Source organism: Drosophila innubila, assembly GCF_004354385.1.
Source record: "Drosophila innubila isolate TH190305 chromosome 2R unlocalized genomic scaffold, UK_Dinn_1.0 1_C_2R, whole genome shotgun sequence".
Classification (NCBI taxonomy): Eukaryota; Metazoa; Arthropoda; class Insecta; order Diptera; family Drosophilidae; genus Drosophila; species Drosophila innubila.
The window spans coordinates 8,939,143-8,955,000 of record NW_022995374.1 but is presented as its reverse complement, the minus strand read 5'-3'; the positions used below and the strand labels follow the sequence as shown (position 1 = coordinate 8,955,000).

The 15,858-nt window shown below is 42.2% G+C and overlaps 2 protein-coding genes across 2 annotated transcripts in view; one reads left to right on the top strand and one right to left on the bottom strand.

Annotated features, from left to right (window-relative positions):
* Window positions 1-12,505, top strand: part of LOC117783028 (low-density lipoprotein receptor-related protein 1) — a 70,647-nt gene extending 58,142 nt beyond the window's left edge. Inside the window, exons 14-21 of the mRNA XM_034620182.1 lie at window positions 472-3,220; window positions 4,243-6,280; window positions 7,092-7,478; window positions 7,865-8,678; window positions 9,216-9,780; window positions 9,845-11,165; window positions 11,223-11,349; window positions 11,405-12,505. Of these exons, the coding sequence (XP_034476073.1) occupies window positions 472-3,220; window positions 4,243-6,280; window positions 7,092-7,478; window positions 7,865-8,678; window positions 9,216-9,780; window positions 9,845-11,165; window positions 11,223-11,349; window positions 11,405-11,557 (8,154 nt within the window). The 3' untranslated portion in view covers window positions 11,558-12,505. The remainder of the gene's footprint in view (window positions 1-471; window positions 3,221-4,242; window positions 6,281-7,091; window positions 7,479-7,864; window positions 8,679-9,215; window positions 9,781-9,844; window positions 11,166-11,222; window positions 11,350-11,404) is intronic.
* Window positions 12,506-15,177: 2,672 nt separating this feature from the next.
* On the bottom strand, window positions 15,178-15,725 carry LOC117784450. Its single transcript, XM_034622191.1, has 2 exons — window positions 15,600-15,725; window positions 15,178-15,527 (listed from the first exon to the last, which is right to left on the bottom strand). The coding sequence occupies exons 1-2, from the start codon at window positions 15,619-15,621 to the stop codon at window positions 15,223-15,225; spliced, it is 327 nt and encodes a 108-aa protein (XP_034478082.1). The 5' UTR covers window positions 15,622-15,725; the 3' UTR covers window positions 15,178-15,222.
* Between the last annotated feature and the right edge of the window lie 133 nt (window positions 15,726-15,858).

Below are 15,858 nucleotides of genomic sequence, written 5' to 3'. Positions count from 1 at the left end.
CATTAATTTTATAACCACAGATAAATTGTATACATAAATCCAAAATAACTTTTTTGTAAATTTTATTTTACAATCAAAAAAATAAGGGATATTCTATAATTTTTATTTTATTGTAACTTTTATTATAAACTGGTATATTATCAAATATATATTTATCTTGTATGGTTCATTAATTTTATAACCACAGATAAATTGTACATAAAAATCAAAAATAACTCTTTTGTAAATTTTTTTTAACAATCTAAAAAATAAGGGATGTTCTATAATATTTATTTTTTAAAATAAGCTTAAAGTTATGTATTTTCATTTATAAGTTATACTATAAGTATAGAAGATTTTATATATAGATTTATATAGATTATGTATATAAAGATTTATATAAATTATACATATATATATATATATATATACATAGATTTATTCCCTTAAGCTTATTGATTAAAATACTTAACCAATTCTCATTTTATTTAGGCTCTTGTGCCCATCTCTCGCATCGGCTTGGCGAGCTTCATTGAATACCATGCTGCCACAGATATGCTTTATTGGGGCGACAATGATTTCGGTTCCATTTCGCGGGTACGTCGTGATGGCACACAACGGGAAACCATTCTGCATTCCATTAATTTGGGTGGATATAAGCAACAGGATTGGTTGGGCGGCATGGCCATTGATTGGATTGCTGGCAACATTTACTGGAGCGACACGAAGCGTAATGTGATAGAGGTGTCTCGTCTGGATGGCAGCCATCGGTATGTGGTTGTTGCAAATGTGGAGAAACCAAGCGTTTTGGCTGTGGATCCGTTGCAGGGTCTGTTGTTTTATGTAACCCAAAATTATATTGGACGCATCGGTCTGGATGGCAGTCAACCCTTTGTGTTGGTCAATCAAACCCGTCCCAATTGGGCCGTGCATAGTCTGATCGTTGACATGGATGCCACAAAGGTCTACTGGTGCGAAAGATATCCGGATGCCATCATGAAGGTTGATTACGATGGAAACTTGCGTCAGCTGCTATTGAATGATACTCTAAACAAGCCCGTGTCGTTGGCCAAGCTTGGAGATTATCTCTACTGGGCGGAGAACAAGTATAGTGAGGGATCCATCAAAGTGGCGCCACTGACCAATCTCTCGAACTCACAACTGATACTCAAGACGAACCAGGATGCCATTAACGATCTTAAAATATTTTCGAAACGTGTTCAACATGGCACGAATCCTTGTGCCCAAAACAATGGTGGATGCGAACAGCTGTGTCTCTTTAACGGCACCAGTGCCATTTGTGCCTGTTCCCACAGTCGCCTCGCTGCGGATGGCTTCACTTGTGAGCCCTATGAAAACTTCCTGCTATTCAGCTATCGCAGCACCATTGAGAGCATCCACATGACGGAGCATGCCAACAAGAACTGGCCCGTACAGATCATATCGAATGCAACAATGATGCGTAATGTGATTGCCATCAGTTATAACTATGAGGATCAGCTGGTTTACTACTCGGATGTCTTGCAGAGCACCATCAATCAGGTGCACTTCAATGGCACCGGACAACGTGTCCTGGTTGGGCAGCAGAAACGCGTCGAGGGTCTGGCCTATGATATGGTCAATGAGCAGCTCTTCTGGACCTCGAATAACGATGCTGCCATACGTAGCTTGGAGCTAGTGCATCTGACGCCACAGCCCGAGAAGAATTTGGAGCATGTGAAAAATGTGCTGAAATTACAGAGCAAGGATAAGCCACGTGGCATTGCGGTGGAGCCGTGTCTGGGCATGATCTACTGGACCAATTGGAATGAGCAATCTCCCAGCATACAGCGTGCCTACCTGACAGGCTACGGGGTGGAGCGCATTATACACAAGGACATCAAGATGCCCAATGCTCTGACTCTGGACCTGGAGCAGCAGAAACTCTATTGGGCCGATGCCCGACTGGATAAGATTGAGCATGCCAACTATGATGGCACCAATCGCGTGGTATTGGCACATACAACACCCAAGCATGCCTTTGCCATGGCCATCTATGGGGATCTATTGTTCTGGACGGATTGGGTGCTGCATGCCGTGGTGCGTGCCAATAAATACACGGGCACCGATGTCCTCTTCCTGCGGGAGCATGTGGCCCAGCCCATGGGCATCATTGCGGTGCAGAATAACAGCATCAATTGTGACTCGAATCAGTGCAAGATATTGAACGGACTCTGCGAGGATGTGTGCATATTGAACAAGGACGGATTGGCCAAGTGCCAGTGCACACAAGGTGTCCTGGCTGCCGATGGACGACGTTGCATTGCCGCGGTGAACACAAACTGTGGCAAGTCGCAGTACACATGCCACTCCGGCGAGTGTATACCGCTGGAGCTGACCTGCGATAATGTGACCCATTGCCTGGATGGATCCGATGAGCTGCGCGATTACTGTGTGATTAGACAGTGTCCAGATAGTCATTTCATGTGCCAGAATCATCGTTGCATTGCCAAGGAGCAGACCTGCGATGGACTGCAGCAATGCGGCGATGGCAGCGATGAATCCCCACTGCTCTGCAAATGTGAACCAGATCAGTTTCGTTGCGGCAGCGGTGAATGCCTCTCCCGGAACTTCCTATGCGACAATATGCGCGATTGTCGCGACTTCAGCGATGAGAAGCATTGTGCCCAGCGCACTTGTGAGCAGGGCGATGCTTTCTTTGAGCACTGTGCGAACAGCACCATTTGCATAATGCCCGGCTGGCGTTGTGATGGCGAACCCGACTGTCCCGATGGCACCGATGAGATGAACTGCAGCAACTTCAATCGCACCACCTGCGACTTGGGTCAGTTCCGTTGCGCCAATGGACGCTGCATTCCTGGCGCCTGGCGCTGTGATGGCGAGAATGATTGCCTGGATGACGCGGCCGAGAATGGCAGCGACGAGTTGAACTGTCGCCCCAGCTGTCAGGTGAATCAGTTTGCCTGCGACAACGGTTGCATTCCCAACAGCTGGCAATGCGATGGCAAAAGCGATTGTGCCGACGGCACTGACGAGGGCCCGCAGTGTCCCAGTCGTCCATGTCGAGCTCATTTGTTCCAGTGCAAGACCTCGGGTCGCTGCATCCCACAAAAGTGGGTGTGCGACGGCGAGGAGGATTGTCCCAGCAATGGCGATCAGGGCGCTGAGGACGAGGGACCCCAATGTGGTGGGATGTCCCACGTTCCTGATTGCCAGCCACCTGCCTTCCTTTGCTCAAGTGGTAAGTGACTTGTGATTGCAAATACTCATATAATTTTTTTCTATCACTGTCAATTTTACCCATACTTTTGATATATTCCATATTTTCCACTTTGAGATCTTTAAGTGGTCATAACTTTGTCAAAACTTAACCGATTCTCTTGCGGAATGTCAATATTTCCTTGTTTTAACCTCTTTATTAATTCTGCATCAGAATTAGAAAATGTAATTTTTTTTCATCACTGTCAATTTTTTCCATACTTTTGATCACTGTCCATATATTCCATATTTTCCACTTTGAGATCTTCAAGTGGTCATAACTTTGTCAAAACTTAGCCGATTTTCTTGCGGAATACCAATATTTCCTTGTTTTGACCTCTTTTTTAATTCTGCATCAGAATTAGAAAATGTAATTTTTTTTCATCACTGTCAATTTTTTCCATACTTTTGATCACTGTCCATATTTTCCATATTTCCCCTAGACCCCTTTGAGATCTTCAATTCGTCATAACTTTGTCAAAACTTAACCGATTTCCTTGCGGAATGTCAATAATTCCTTGTTTTGACCTCTTTTTTAATTCTGCATCAGAATTAGAAAATAAATTTTTTTTCCATGACTGTCAATTTTTTCAATACTTTTGCAACTGTCCATATGATCCATATTTTCCCCTAGACCCCTTTGAGATCTTCAAATCGTCATAACTTTGTCAAAACGTAACTGATTTTCTTGAGGAATATCAATATTTTTTTGTTTTGACCTCTTTTTTATTTCTGCATCAGAATTAGAAAATATATTTTTTTTCCATCACTGTCCATTTGTTCCATACTTTTGATCACTGTCCATATATTCCATGTTTTCCACTTTGAGATCTTCAAATCATCATAACTTTGTCAAAACTTAACCGACTTTCCTGCGGAATGTCAATATTTTCTTGTTTTGCCCTATTTTTTAATTCTGCAACAGAATTAGAAAATATATTTTTTTTCCATCTTTAAATCGTTGTCCCTTTGTCAATTCTTATTAACCTTCTTTATCAATTACAGGTCTCTGCATCGATTCGCATTATGTGTGCGATGGCGACGAGGACTGTCCGGGGGGAGATGACGAGTACGAGGGCTGTGAGCCAGCTTATCCGCCGCACGCCTGTCCAGGCGGCGCTCAAATGCACGAATGTCAGGATGGCAAATGCATCTTCAAGAATCAAACCTGCAATGGCAAACCGGACTGTGCGGATGGATCCGATGAGCTGGACTCCCTCTGTGCTCATACGCGTACCTGCAATGGCACCAACGATTTCCGTTGTAAAAACGGCGCCTGCATCAGTGCGGATCTGTTGTGCGACCGGAGAAATGATTGTGCCGACTATTCGGATGAGGCACTGTGCAATATGAATGAATGCCTCATCGCGGATATTTGTGAACATGAATGCATTGACAAGGTGGTTGGCTATGAATGCCGCTGTCTGCCCGGCTTTAAGCTGCTGCCCGGCAGTACACACCTCTGTACGGACATTGACGAGTGCGATGAGCAGCAGCCGTGTTCCCAGACCTGCGTCAATACGCACGGATCGTACAAGTGCTTGTGCGCCAAGGGATACGAGCTGAGGGATCATCATACCTGCAAGTCGACCAGCAACGAGACAATGAAGCTGATATTCTCGAATCGATATTACATTAGGCAAGTGAATCATACGGGCAACGGATCCATACTGATTCATTCGCTGTCCAATGCTGTGGCCTTGGATTTCGATTGGGATAGCCGGTGTCTGTATTGGTCGGATGTGACCAGCACTGTGGGCACCATTAAGCGTCATTGTCCGGCGGAAAACAAGACACAAACTCTGCATCAGGCAATGTTAAAGAATCCTGATGGTCTCGCTGTCGATTGGGTGGCCAAGAACTTGTATTGGTGTGACAAGGGATTGGATACGATCGAGGTATCCCAACTGGATGGCAAGTACAGACGTGTGCTAATCAACGAGCATCTGCGTGAGCCTCGTGGCATTGCCTTGGATCCCTATCAACGTCACATTTACTGGTCCGATTGGGGCGATAATCCGCACATTGGCAAGGCCGGCATGGATGGATCACAGCCACGCATGATTATACGCGAGAATCTGGGCTGGCCAAATGCTCTGACCATTAGCTTTGAGACCCAACAGCTATTCTGGGGCGATGCCAGAGAGGATACGATTTCGGTCAGTGATCTTGATGGCAACCGTACACGAATCCTGCTGGCACGCAGCATTAATCCACATTTGAATCTGCATCACATCTTTGCGATTGCCGTGTGGGAGGATCGCATCTATTGGTCCGACTGGGAGACGAAATCCATTGAGTATTGCAACAAATACGATGGCCAGAACTGCTCCACATTGATAACAACCATACACAGACCCATGGACTTGCGTGTCTATCATCCGTATCGCCAACAGCAGCCAACCAGTGGCAATCCCTGCCTGCAGGCCAATTGCTCCACCCTGTGTCTGCTGTCGCCGGAGGAGCCGTTCTACAAGTGCGCCTGCCCCAACAATTTTGTGCTCGCCGAGGATGGACGCACGTGTCGGGCCAATTGCACGGCGGCACACTTTGAGTGCATCAATACGTACAAGTGTATACCCTTCTATTGGCGCTGTGACACGCAGGACGACTGCGGCGATGGCAGCGATGAGCCCGAGACTTGTCCACCATTCCACTGTGAGCCTGGTCAGTATCAATGCGGCAACAAGAAATGCATTCATCCCTCGGCCATTTGTGATGGCGTCAATCAGTGCGGAGACAGCACGGATGAGTTAAACTGCGATAAGTTCACCTGCTTTGAGAATCATCTGAAATGCGAGGCGACGGCCAACAGTTCGGCCTTCTGTGTGGACAGTGTGAAGCGCTGCGATGGCGTACGAGATTGTCCTGCTGGCGAGGATGAGGCCGGCTGCACTCCGCTTGTCTGCAAGAAGGATCAGTTCCAGTGCGGCAGCAATCGCTGTATGCCCTATGTCTGGGTCTGTGATGGCGACATCGATTGTGCCGACAAATCCGATGAGGCCAACTGCGATCATGTGTCCTGTGGACCCAACGACTTCCAGTAAGTCATTAGATAATTCTTCAAGATTCTTATATATTTATTTAATGTCAAATACGATTTAAATGAATAGTTTAAGTCCTGGAATAACATCGAAACCGGTATCGGAACCCCTAACCGAAACTAACGCTTTCATTTTCTTGTAAAAAATCATGTCAAAATCAAGAAAAATTTGACTTGAAAAGTAGCTAGATCAGAGACTTGCGCAACTTTGAACTGTCATAACTTTGGCAAAACCGATTTTCAAGCGGAATGTCATTTTGATCATGGTTTGGCCTCTATATTCATTCTGCATTTAAATTTTGTTTATTTAGAAAAATTAATTATTTTCGACCAAGATTCGATTTGGATGCTAAGGGGGGACCCTTTGAAATTTGGAAAATTCAAAATTTTAAATCTCAAGATTTCACTTTTAATCAACTCCCTATATCGTAATTTGTATAAAACAACACTTTAAAATTGATTTTGCGACGTTTCATTTTCTTGTCAAAAATCATGGGAAATTGAACAAAAATTTTGACTTGTAAAGTTACTAGATCCAAAGTCTGACCAACTTCAATCCGTCATAACTTTGTCAAAACTAAACCGATTTTCAAGCGGAATGTCATTTTGATCATGGTTTGGCCTCTATATTCATTCTGCATTTAAATTTTATTAACTTAAAGAAAATTATTTTTTGCTAGAGTTCGATTTTGATAGTAAGGGTATTCCCTTTGAAATTTTGACAATTGTTTCGAAAATGCTCAATGTGTATTACTTTTTTTTTTAAGTATATTATATAATATTATATTTATTTTGGCATTTAACTTTGCAGATGCAACTCGGGTCGCTGCATACCGCTTGCCTGGCGCTGCGATGACGAGGAGGATTGTCCCAATGGCGAGGATGAGCCGCCCAGCTGTCACACCTCCAAAGCCACCTGTGATCCCACCTACTTCAAGTGCAACAACTCCAAGTGCATACCCGGACGCTGGCGCTGTGACTATGAGAACGATTGCGGTGATGGCAGCGATGAGCTCAATTGCCAAATGCGCAACTGCTCTGAGAGCGAGTTCCGTTGTGGCACCGGGAAATGCATTAAGCACGACTTCCGCTGCGACGGTGAGATCCATTGCGATGACAGCAGCGACGAGATCAACTGCAACATCACCTGCAAGCCCAATCAGTTTAAATGCGCCGCATTTAATACCTGTATTAACACGTGAGTAATATTAAAATAAACCCAAAAAATAAATCTAATATGAATTCTTTCTTAACATAAAGTTTCGGTTTAGAAAAAAGAATTACATACATACTATCTATAATTCTACTTGATTTAAATAAAACGGAAAACTAAAAATAACAATAAAAATTAGGAAACTTTTTATTAAAAAAATTTTATAGACTTAAAAATCAAAAAAATAAAAAAAACAATTGAAAAATTTAGTATTTTTTATATATTACATTTTAAAGATAACTGATTTAACTGATATAATACAATTATTATTATATTATATAATTAAACTGAATAAGTAATTAATTTGTCTCAGTTGTTAGGGTGTACTAATATTTATTAATTATTTTGTATAAATTACATTTATCAAACAGGCAATATCAATGTGATGGCGATGACGACTGCCCCGATGGCTCCGATGAGGTCAACTGCACTTGTCCGCCGGATCACTTTAGCTGCGGGAATGGCAAGTGCATAATGTCACGCTGGAAATGCGATGGCTGGGACGATTGTCTGGATGGGAGTGATGAGAGCTATGCCACCTGTGCCCATATACATTGTCACTATAATGCCTTTAAGTGCGACAATCTGCTTTGCATACGCAAATCAGCGCTTTGCGATGGAGTCAATGATTGTGGCAAAAACGAGGATGAATCGGATCAGGTGTGTGCGGCATTGCCCAAGTGCCGGCATGATCAGTTCCAGTGCGAGAACAATGACTGCATCTCAAAGAACTTCCGCTGCGATGGCCAATACAATTGTATTGATGGCTCCGATGAGACGAACTGTCAGCCGCCGGTCTGTGGATTTGGCACATGCTCACAGATTTGCATTGAGAAGAAGGCGGGTCACTACAACTGCAAGTGCACGGCGGGCTATCACAAGGGTGTGGCTAAGAATGCCACTTGTCTGGCATCTGGACCGGATCAAATACTGTTGCTAGCCTCGGAGCAGGAATTCCGCTTCATATTGCCCGCCAAACAGGAGGGAACTACTGTTGTCGGCTTCTTCCAAACGGACAGCTTGAAAATTGATGTGTTTGACATACTCATCAGGCCAAAGGACACGCTGCTCTTCTGGATTGATTCGCATCACGGCAAGGTGCATACCATGAAAATAGCCACGCCTCATGTGGAGGGCGTTGGCGTACGAGTGCGTCGTGACCTCAAGGAGTTAACTGCTTTTAATGTAAGTTTCCAAAGAGTTCAGATCATGAAAAACTAAAACTTTTTTTAAATTTTATTTAAAAATTTTTACTATAAATTTTTCTTTTACAAAAATTAAAAATAACTCATATTTTGACCAATTTATTAACCGCATAAATCAATAAGAGATATACAAGTTACATTAAATTTCAATAACAATTATTTTTATTACATTTACTTTATGCTTTTAATGTAAGTTTCCAAAAGTATACCTTTTTTTTTTAAATTTTATATATACATTTTTACTATAAATACTACTACTATTTTTACTATCTTATCAACCGCATAAATCAATAAGAGATATACAAGTTACTTAAAATTTCTATAACAATTACTTTTATTAAATCTATTATATTTAAAATGGAAAGTGCTTAATCTTTTGTAATAAATTGAATAAGGGTATAATTTTTTAATTTAGTTAGTCAAAAGAATGAATTCAATGAATTTTTACTATAAAAACCAACAAGATAATTAAATTTTTATAATAAATGTTAATCGTGCCTGTTCTTGATTTATATAGATACCCGATCTGGACGATCCCAAATCGCTGGCCGTGGATTGGATTACACAAATGGTTTATATCATTGATTCGCGCCACAATCAAATTATTGCCACTGATATTGAAGGCAAGAAGTACATCTCTCTTGTCTCCACGGGCATGAATCCGACGGATATTGTCCTGGAGCCGGAATCGCGTGTTATGATCTGGTCTACGCTGGAGAATGGCATATTGGTTGCCTCACTGGATGGCAGCAACAAGAAGAGCCTTGTGGAGCGCGATGTTGGCTGGCCAATCAGTCTGTCGATTGATTATCCAACGGGTCGATTATATTGGGCGGATTATCGCAAGGGCACAATTGAAACGTGTCGTCTGAATGGCAAGGATCGCAATGTGGTGCGACGCTTTGGCACACGAGAGAAGCCGCAAAAGATTGACGTCTTTGAGGATTATCTGTACATCAAGCTGTATGATCAGAGCATCATTAAGATGAACAAGTTTGGCAACGATAATGGCACCTATTTGCTAAAGGGATATCGCTCATCGGACATTGGCATTCTGCATCCCATGAAACAGAATCGCAACAGTAAGTGTAACTCATTAATATCAGTAACTTGTTCATTAACTAATTCCCACTTTAATGTTTTCAGTTAGCAATCCTTGTGCAAAGGAACCCTGCAAGGGATCGCCCGCCCTTTGCATACTATCGACAGAATCCGCCAATGGGTACACCTGCAAGTGTCCCAATGAGTATGTGATGACCGAGGACGGTATTTGCAAGGCACACACCGAAATACCCAACTACTGTCCACTCTTGTGCAATCTGGGCAAGTGTGAGCTGGTGAATCATGTGCCCAAGTGCATTTGCCAGCCGGCCTTTGAGGGAGAACTGTGTGAGCATTATCGCTGCTCCGGCTACTGTATGAACTACGGACTGTGCACGGTGGCGCCAGTGCTGCCCGGATTGCAGGAGCCACCGCCGCTGAAGTGCACATGCCCGCCGAACTGGTCGGGTCCGCGCTGTGAGACATCTGTGTCGGATTGCCAGAGCCGTTGTCACAATGGCGGCTCGTGTCTGGTCTCCGACACGGAGGGCATGAAGTGCAGCTGCCCGGAACTGTATGTGGGTGACCATTGCGAGCACTGTTTCAATCTGACCTGTGAGAATGGCGGCATTTGTCGGGAGACGACCACTGGAGCGCCACAGTGCGAATGCCCCGATGGCTTCACTGGCAAACGATGTGAGTTTAACGAATGCGCCGACTTTTGCAAAAACGGAGGCACCTGCAGCATTGGGGGCAAAGGTCAGCGTCAGTGCAAGTGCCCCAGTGGCTACTACGGCGAGCATTGTGAGGCGAACTCTTGTCGCGATTTTTGCCAGAATGGTGGCACCTGTTTCGATCGTGGCCATCGTCTGAGCTGCACCTGCCCGACCCGTTACATTGGCGATCGTTGTGAGTCGGATCTGTGTAAGACTTCAATGCCGCCGCGGTTTTGTGATGTATCCCAGCTGCCGCCGCGCGATCCCTGCACGGGCATCATTTGCCAGAACTCCGGTACGTGTCATGTCATCAAAGGCATCGCCATGTGCAACTGTACGGATCAATGGAACGGCGAGTTTTGCACAATGCCCGTGGGCGCTGACAATCCCTGTGTGAATCACTGCGCCAATGGTGCTGTGTGCCATCTCAATGAGTACGTGATGCCCCGCTGCAGTTGCATTGGCGAGTGGCAGGGCGAGTACTGTGATCTGCCGCCCCACTGCGTCGGCGAGTGCAGCGTCTGTCGCACCGGCAGCTCCATCAACGAGTGCCTCTGTGATAACAAGCGCATTGTGCCCTGTTTGGGCGAAAGCGCTGATGCGTTGAGCGGCGAACAGGAGTCGAGCAGCTTGCTCTCCGTGATGGCAGTCATCTTGGCAGTGACCTCACTCCTGATTGCCTTGGTTGGCGGTGCTGTTTACTTGCTCAAGTGAGTTAGCAATTTAATTCAAATGCTTCAGGGGACTAATATTTATTTTGCTTGCAGAAAACACCGCATTGCTCAACCTTTCTCACATGCTCGCCTCACGGACAATGTGGAGATCATGCTCACCAATCCAATGTACCGCGGCGATGCTGATGAAGCGCCGCCATTTGCCCATGAAGATGATAAGGTAATGCACTCGATCCTTTGGTGTTGCAATTTTACTAAAGTATTTCAATTCGCAGGGAAACTTTGCCAATCCCGTATACGAATCCATGTACGCCGATGCCATTGCAGAGCCAGCCAGTGTAGAAATCGCGCTCAGTACAGCGCCAGATGAGAGGAAGGGTCTGCTGCAGCACACGCACGACGAGACACACACACCGGACATACTCTGATGATTGGACCATGTGAGCCAATCAGATTGCGAGCTGTGCTAAGCGCTTCTCACTGATTGGACATGTCTCCAAATCGAAATCTTTATCCAAATCCAAACCGACTTCAACACGAACAATGGACTGATAGCGTAGCCATATTACGAATTTTATAAACGTTTTGTATACATTTTGTTCCCTTTATATTTGTTGTAGTTGGGGCCAGGAGCTAGGGGGAAAAGTCACCCATCCAAAGAGTGCTCCTAATGTTATGTCCTAAATATTGATGTCCTTATACTCATCATTTGTAATCCTTCTTGTCATTTTTATTTAAGCGCCTTTTTGTAATTGTCGCAAAGTTTACACAAATTTGCCTTCTTTATATAATGATTTTAACTTTATAAAAAGCGTATTTGTGCATTTGTAAATTTTTGTAGTTCGTAGACTTAGTTGAAGTTCACATGCAGCTAATGAAAATTTTGTAAATATTTTATAAATTTAACGCCCACTGGCATCCTAGTTAACATTTAAAACAAGCACTAAACTTTTTGCCAATTAGTGAAAAATCATAATGTAAAATCTAAAAAAAAAAAAAACTAAACAACAATTAGCAAACAATTGTTAAAGTGAAACTTGTCTTTTTATATTGACCAACAACAAAGAGAAATGCATTTAAATTAATTTTATGAGCACACAAAAAATATAAATAAAACGCACAAACTCAAAGAAAAACCGAAACATACTGAGACCGGACAAAAACACATGACAAACAATACTATAACGAACAAATTACATAGTCTTAATAACATTAAGTACATATAGAGGTTACGTCTCTACATTATATACATATATTATAACATTTATTTAGTTTGTCATCTTTTTAAAGCAATCGAACAAACGCGATTTACTGTATAAAACGAATGCTCAGAAAAAAGCCAAATTTTAATAAACATTACTATGTAAAAATCGAAATAGCCATATATATAGAATGTATGTAAAGCAGAGTGCTAAGCGTTAAAAAACCTATTTAATATATATAATTTAATATGTATGTGCACTAAATACATAATACATTCAAATAAAAATTGTAAAAATTCAAATATGTACTAATATAATGAACAGCATTTGTTTTAAATTTAGTGGTTGGGTGTTACAGCATTCAATAACTCAGTGTAATCCTGAAGGATGGTACGATGTCCGAATTTTAACACAATTGGAATAGACGGTACAGTAATTGGCAGTAAATCGCTGTTGGAAACATATCTTTATCTATAATGAGACTCTCTCTTATAATATAATTTTAATATAAAAATACCATAATTTATTAAGACAATTAATTAAGACAACTCTATAATATTTTGATTGCACATAAAATTGAGAGTTTTGAATTGAATTTGCTTTCCATCTAGCATTGCTGTGAGATTCATAAATATTTTAAAAAACTTTTACTAATTTTTCAAAATTAAATATCTCAAATTTGTACTTCTTATCAACTTCTGTTATCGAAATTTTAGTTGCAAATATTTACATAGCAGTAATATTTCAGGCATACAGACTAATATGTAGAAAAATATAAGAAATTGTAGATATACTGTTTCCTGTTGCGCAAATCCCAACAAATGTTACCATATGGCAATATGCTGGGGCTTATTTCATTTCTCTTTTATTTCCTTAAAAGAAATCTCAGCACAAAGCGGAAGTAACTTTCAATTTTCAACGCTCAACCTTTTTCACTTTTTAACGATACGAAAGCGAGCTGCGTGAAAAGGGGGAAATGTGCCTGGAAAATCGACAGCAATTTGTTTTCTATTATGTGCCACAAAAGGATATGCATGATATATAAAATTTGTGTGCACTCAAAATTGAATTTGTTGATTTCCCTTTTCCCCTCTATACACGTAACGTAGTTCAAGTGTGCGACGCGTGGGCACTTCCGTTTACACTTTGAGGGGCGTCTACCTGAAGGACTCTATTGACCCGATGGAGCCTTTAGCCTGGGAACATTTTATCATCTATCTTTGAACTGATTTCTTGCATTTGGTTATTACGCAAAGCTGCATCCTTACCGCTGTCTCACGCATATTTACTGTGGGTTATTGATATGAACCCACACACTCGTATATATGCATTCCTGATGCACTTGTTGGCCACAGTCGGGTCGGTCGACAGCTATCAGGGCCCATTCAGAGTCGAGTCGAGCCATTGGGTCGTGTGAAAAATGCAAGCGATTTGAATTTGCCCTGCCACAGGTAGATGCCGGGTAGATTTCATTTAATTTCATCCTTTGCTCTGGCAAAAAGGATCGCATACATATTCAAAAATGTGTGTGTGGGAGAATTCTTGTTAAACACGGCATGACTTTGTTGTTTGTTTGTTTGCAAGGATATCTCTATTATAAGCCCAACAAGATTTTTGGGTTTAAGCCGATCTTAGGCTGTGGGAAAAATCATTTGTAACAATGTCTTCCAAGTTAATTTAATGACAATTAAATAGTTTAGAACTGTATTGGACAATGGCGACAGATCAATATATAACAAGCCGAACCGATTCGAGTCTGAAATACAAATTTTGAACAAAAACTAGAACTGTGTTTTTAAGAAATAACAAGCCTCTGACTCTTTGAAACCAATTAACTTAAAATGCCAAACAAAGGTTACATACTGTCAACCATTTTAAATCAAACATTTGGGCTCCAAAAAAATATGTTCTAGATTCTCTGTAAGCTCAATAACCATGAATTTGAGCTGAGCGTTTTGAAATTATAATCAGATAAACTTTGATTTTTTTTTGCAACCATGTTTTGGATATTGCAATACAACTGAAACCAGTAATTCCGCAATTCTGCCAACAATAGAGAATTTTATTTTTTTTTTTTGTAAATAACCAGTTATCTGGAACTGCGCATTTCAGTCCAGCTGGGCTTTTTCTGGCTGACAACCCACTTGGGCGCCACTTTCGTACTACTTATTAATTATGCCAAACGAATTTCAATGGCAGCATAAAAAAAAGATTCTCATTCCCATGGTCACAAAATGGATGTAAGAAAAACGAAATCAAAAGTAAAAACAAAAGTGATAAACCGTAGCGAAGGGCTCAGGAATTTCACACACACTCACAGTCACACACAGAGATCCCAAGATGCCGACATTCGAATAGGTCTGGAGAGTGAGGGCAGCATCAAATCACAGCAAACATAGAGACAAAGAACAAGAAGACGAGAAGGAAAAAGGATCCACAGAACAACAAGTGCAATGCAAACACAGACGCAGGACCTGTGAACCAGCAACAACCACAAAGCAAACAACGAAGCGAGCAAAGATAAAGGATCTTGAGAGTGTGTGGGAACACACGACGAACAAGTGCAACGGTATTTGGAGACTACCAAAGGATAATAGCGCTAAAAGGAAATGAAAATTATGATAATTCGGTTCTTTCTCACAGCAGATCGGGTAACAGATCGGCAGCAGCGAAGCAGCCACCGAATCGATATGATTGAGTGTGGGAAGTTGAATATTGGAAGTTGGAAGAGCTGAGGGCGTATCCCAAGGTGATGTCGTGTCGCTCGACAGACACACGCAAGGCAGCCGCAGGACATAAGGTCCTCTGCGGAAGTGATTACGGAAGTGAATTAAATTGAGAGAGTCTTGTAGACAGCCAAAGGATGCAAATCAATTTATTGATCTCTAGTTTTACTCTGTTTTCTCGTAGCCAAACAATCTCTTGAGCATATTATAGATGATCATTTGTCGCGTCACTTCCGACTCATAGTTCATGTAGTCCTTTAGACGATGCTGCTTGTACAGCTGATCGAGCAGCTCAAATAATTCCATTTCCAGGCCCCGCAAAGAGATCTCCAGCTCAGGTGTATGTGTTCCAGATATAAGAGCTTGCATATAGATGTTGGAGATCTTTTGCATTGCCTCGTCCAGTGAGTTCAGCATAGTATCCTTCGGATCATGCACCAGCTTAGCAGGTCCGGTGAGCTTCGGAGAGGCTTTATAATTTAACAGTTGATCGTTAGCATCGATCAGCGGTAATAACACTAACCAAATCAGCAATAACTGACCTATAACTAGCTTTAACGCCATTATTTGTAATTAAAGGAATCGCTTTCGTCGAAAACTTTATCGAAGATCGAGGCACGCCTGTACAGCTGGTTCCGCTGAAGATCACTGCGTGCTCAGTTGCAATAACTTTTGTGCGAGCTCTGAAATTGTGCCGGCAAATCGAAAAGCGACTGTTTATATAGAGAGGCGGACAGCTCTAATTGAGTTATCAATTCAGCAAATTGTTGCAAAAACGATCGTATTTGTAACGTATAATGT

What these genes read in the sequence shown, in the direction of transcription:
- LOC117784450 (XM_034622191.1), bottom strand. Translation starts at nt 15,621, where the DNA reads ATGGCGTTAAAGCTAGTTATAG. An exon ending in GGCGTTAAAGCTAGTTATAG is followed by an intron (nt 15,528 to 15,599) that starts GTCAGTTATTGC and finishes TAAATTATAAAG; the next exon opens with CCTCTCCGAAGCTCACCGGA.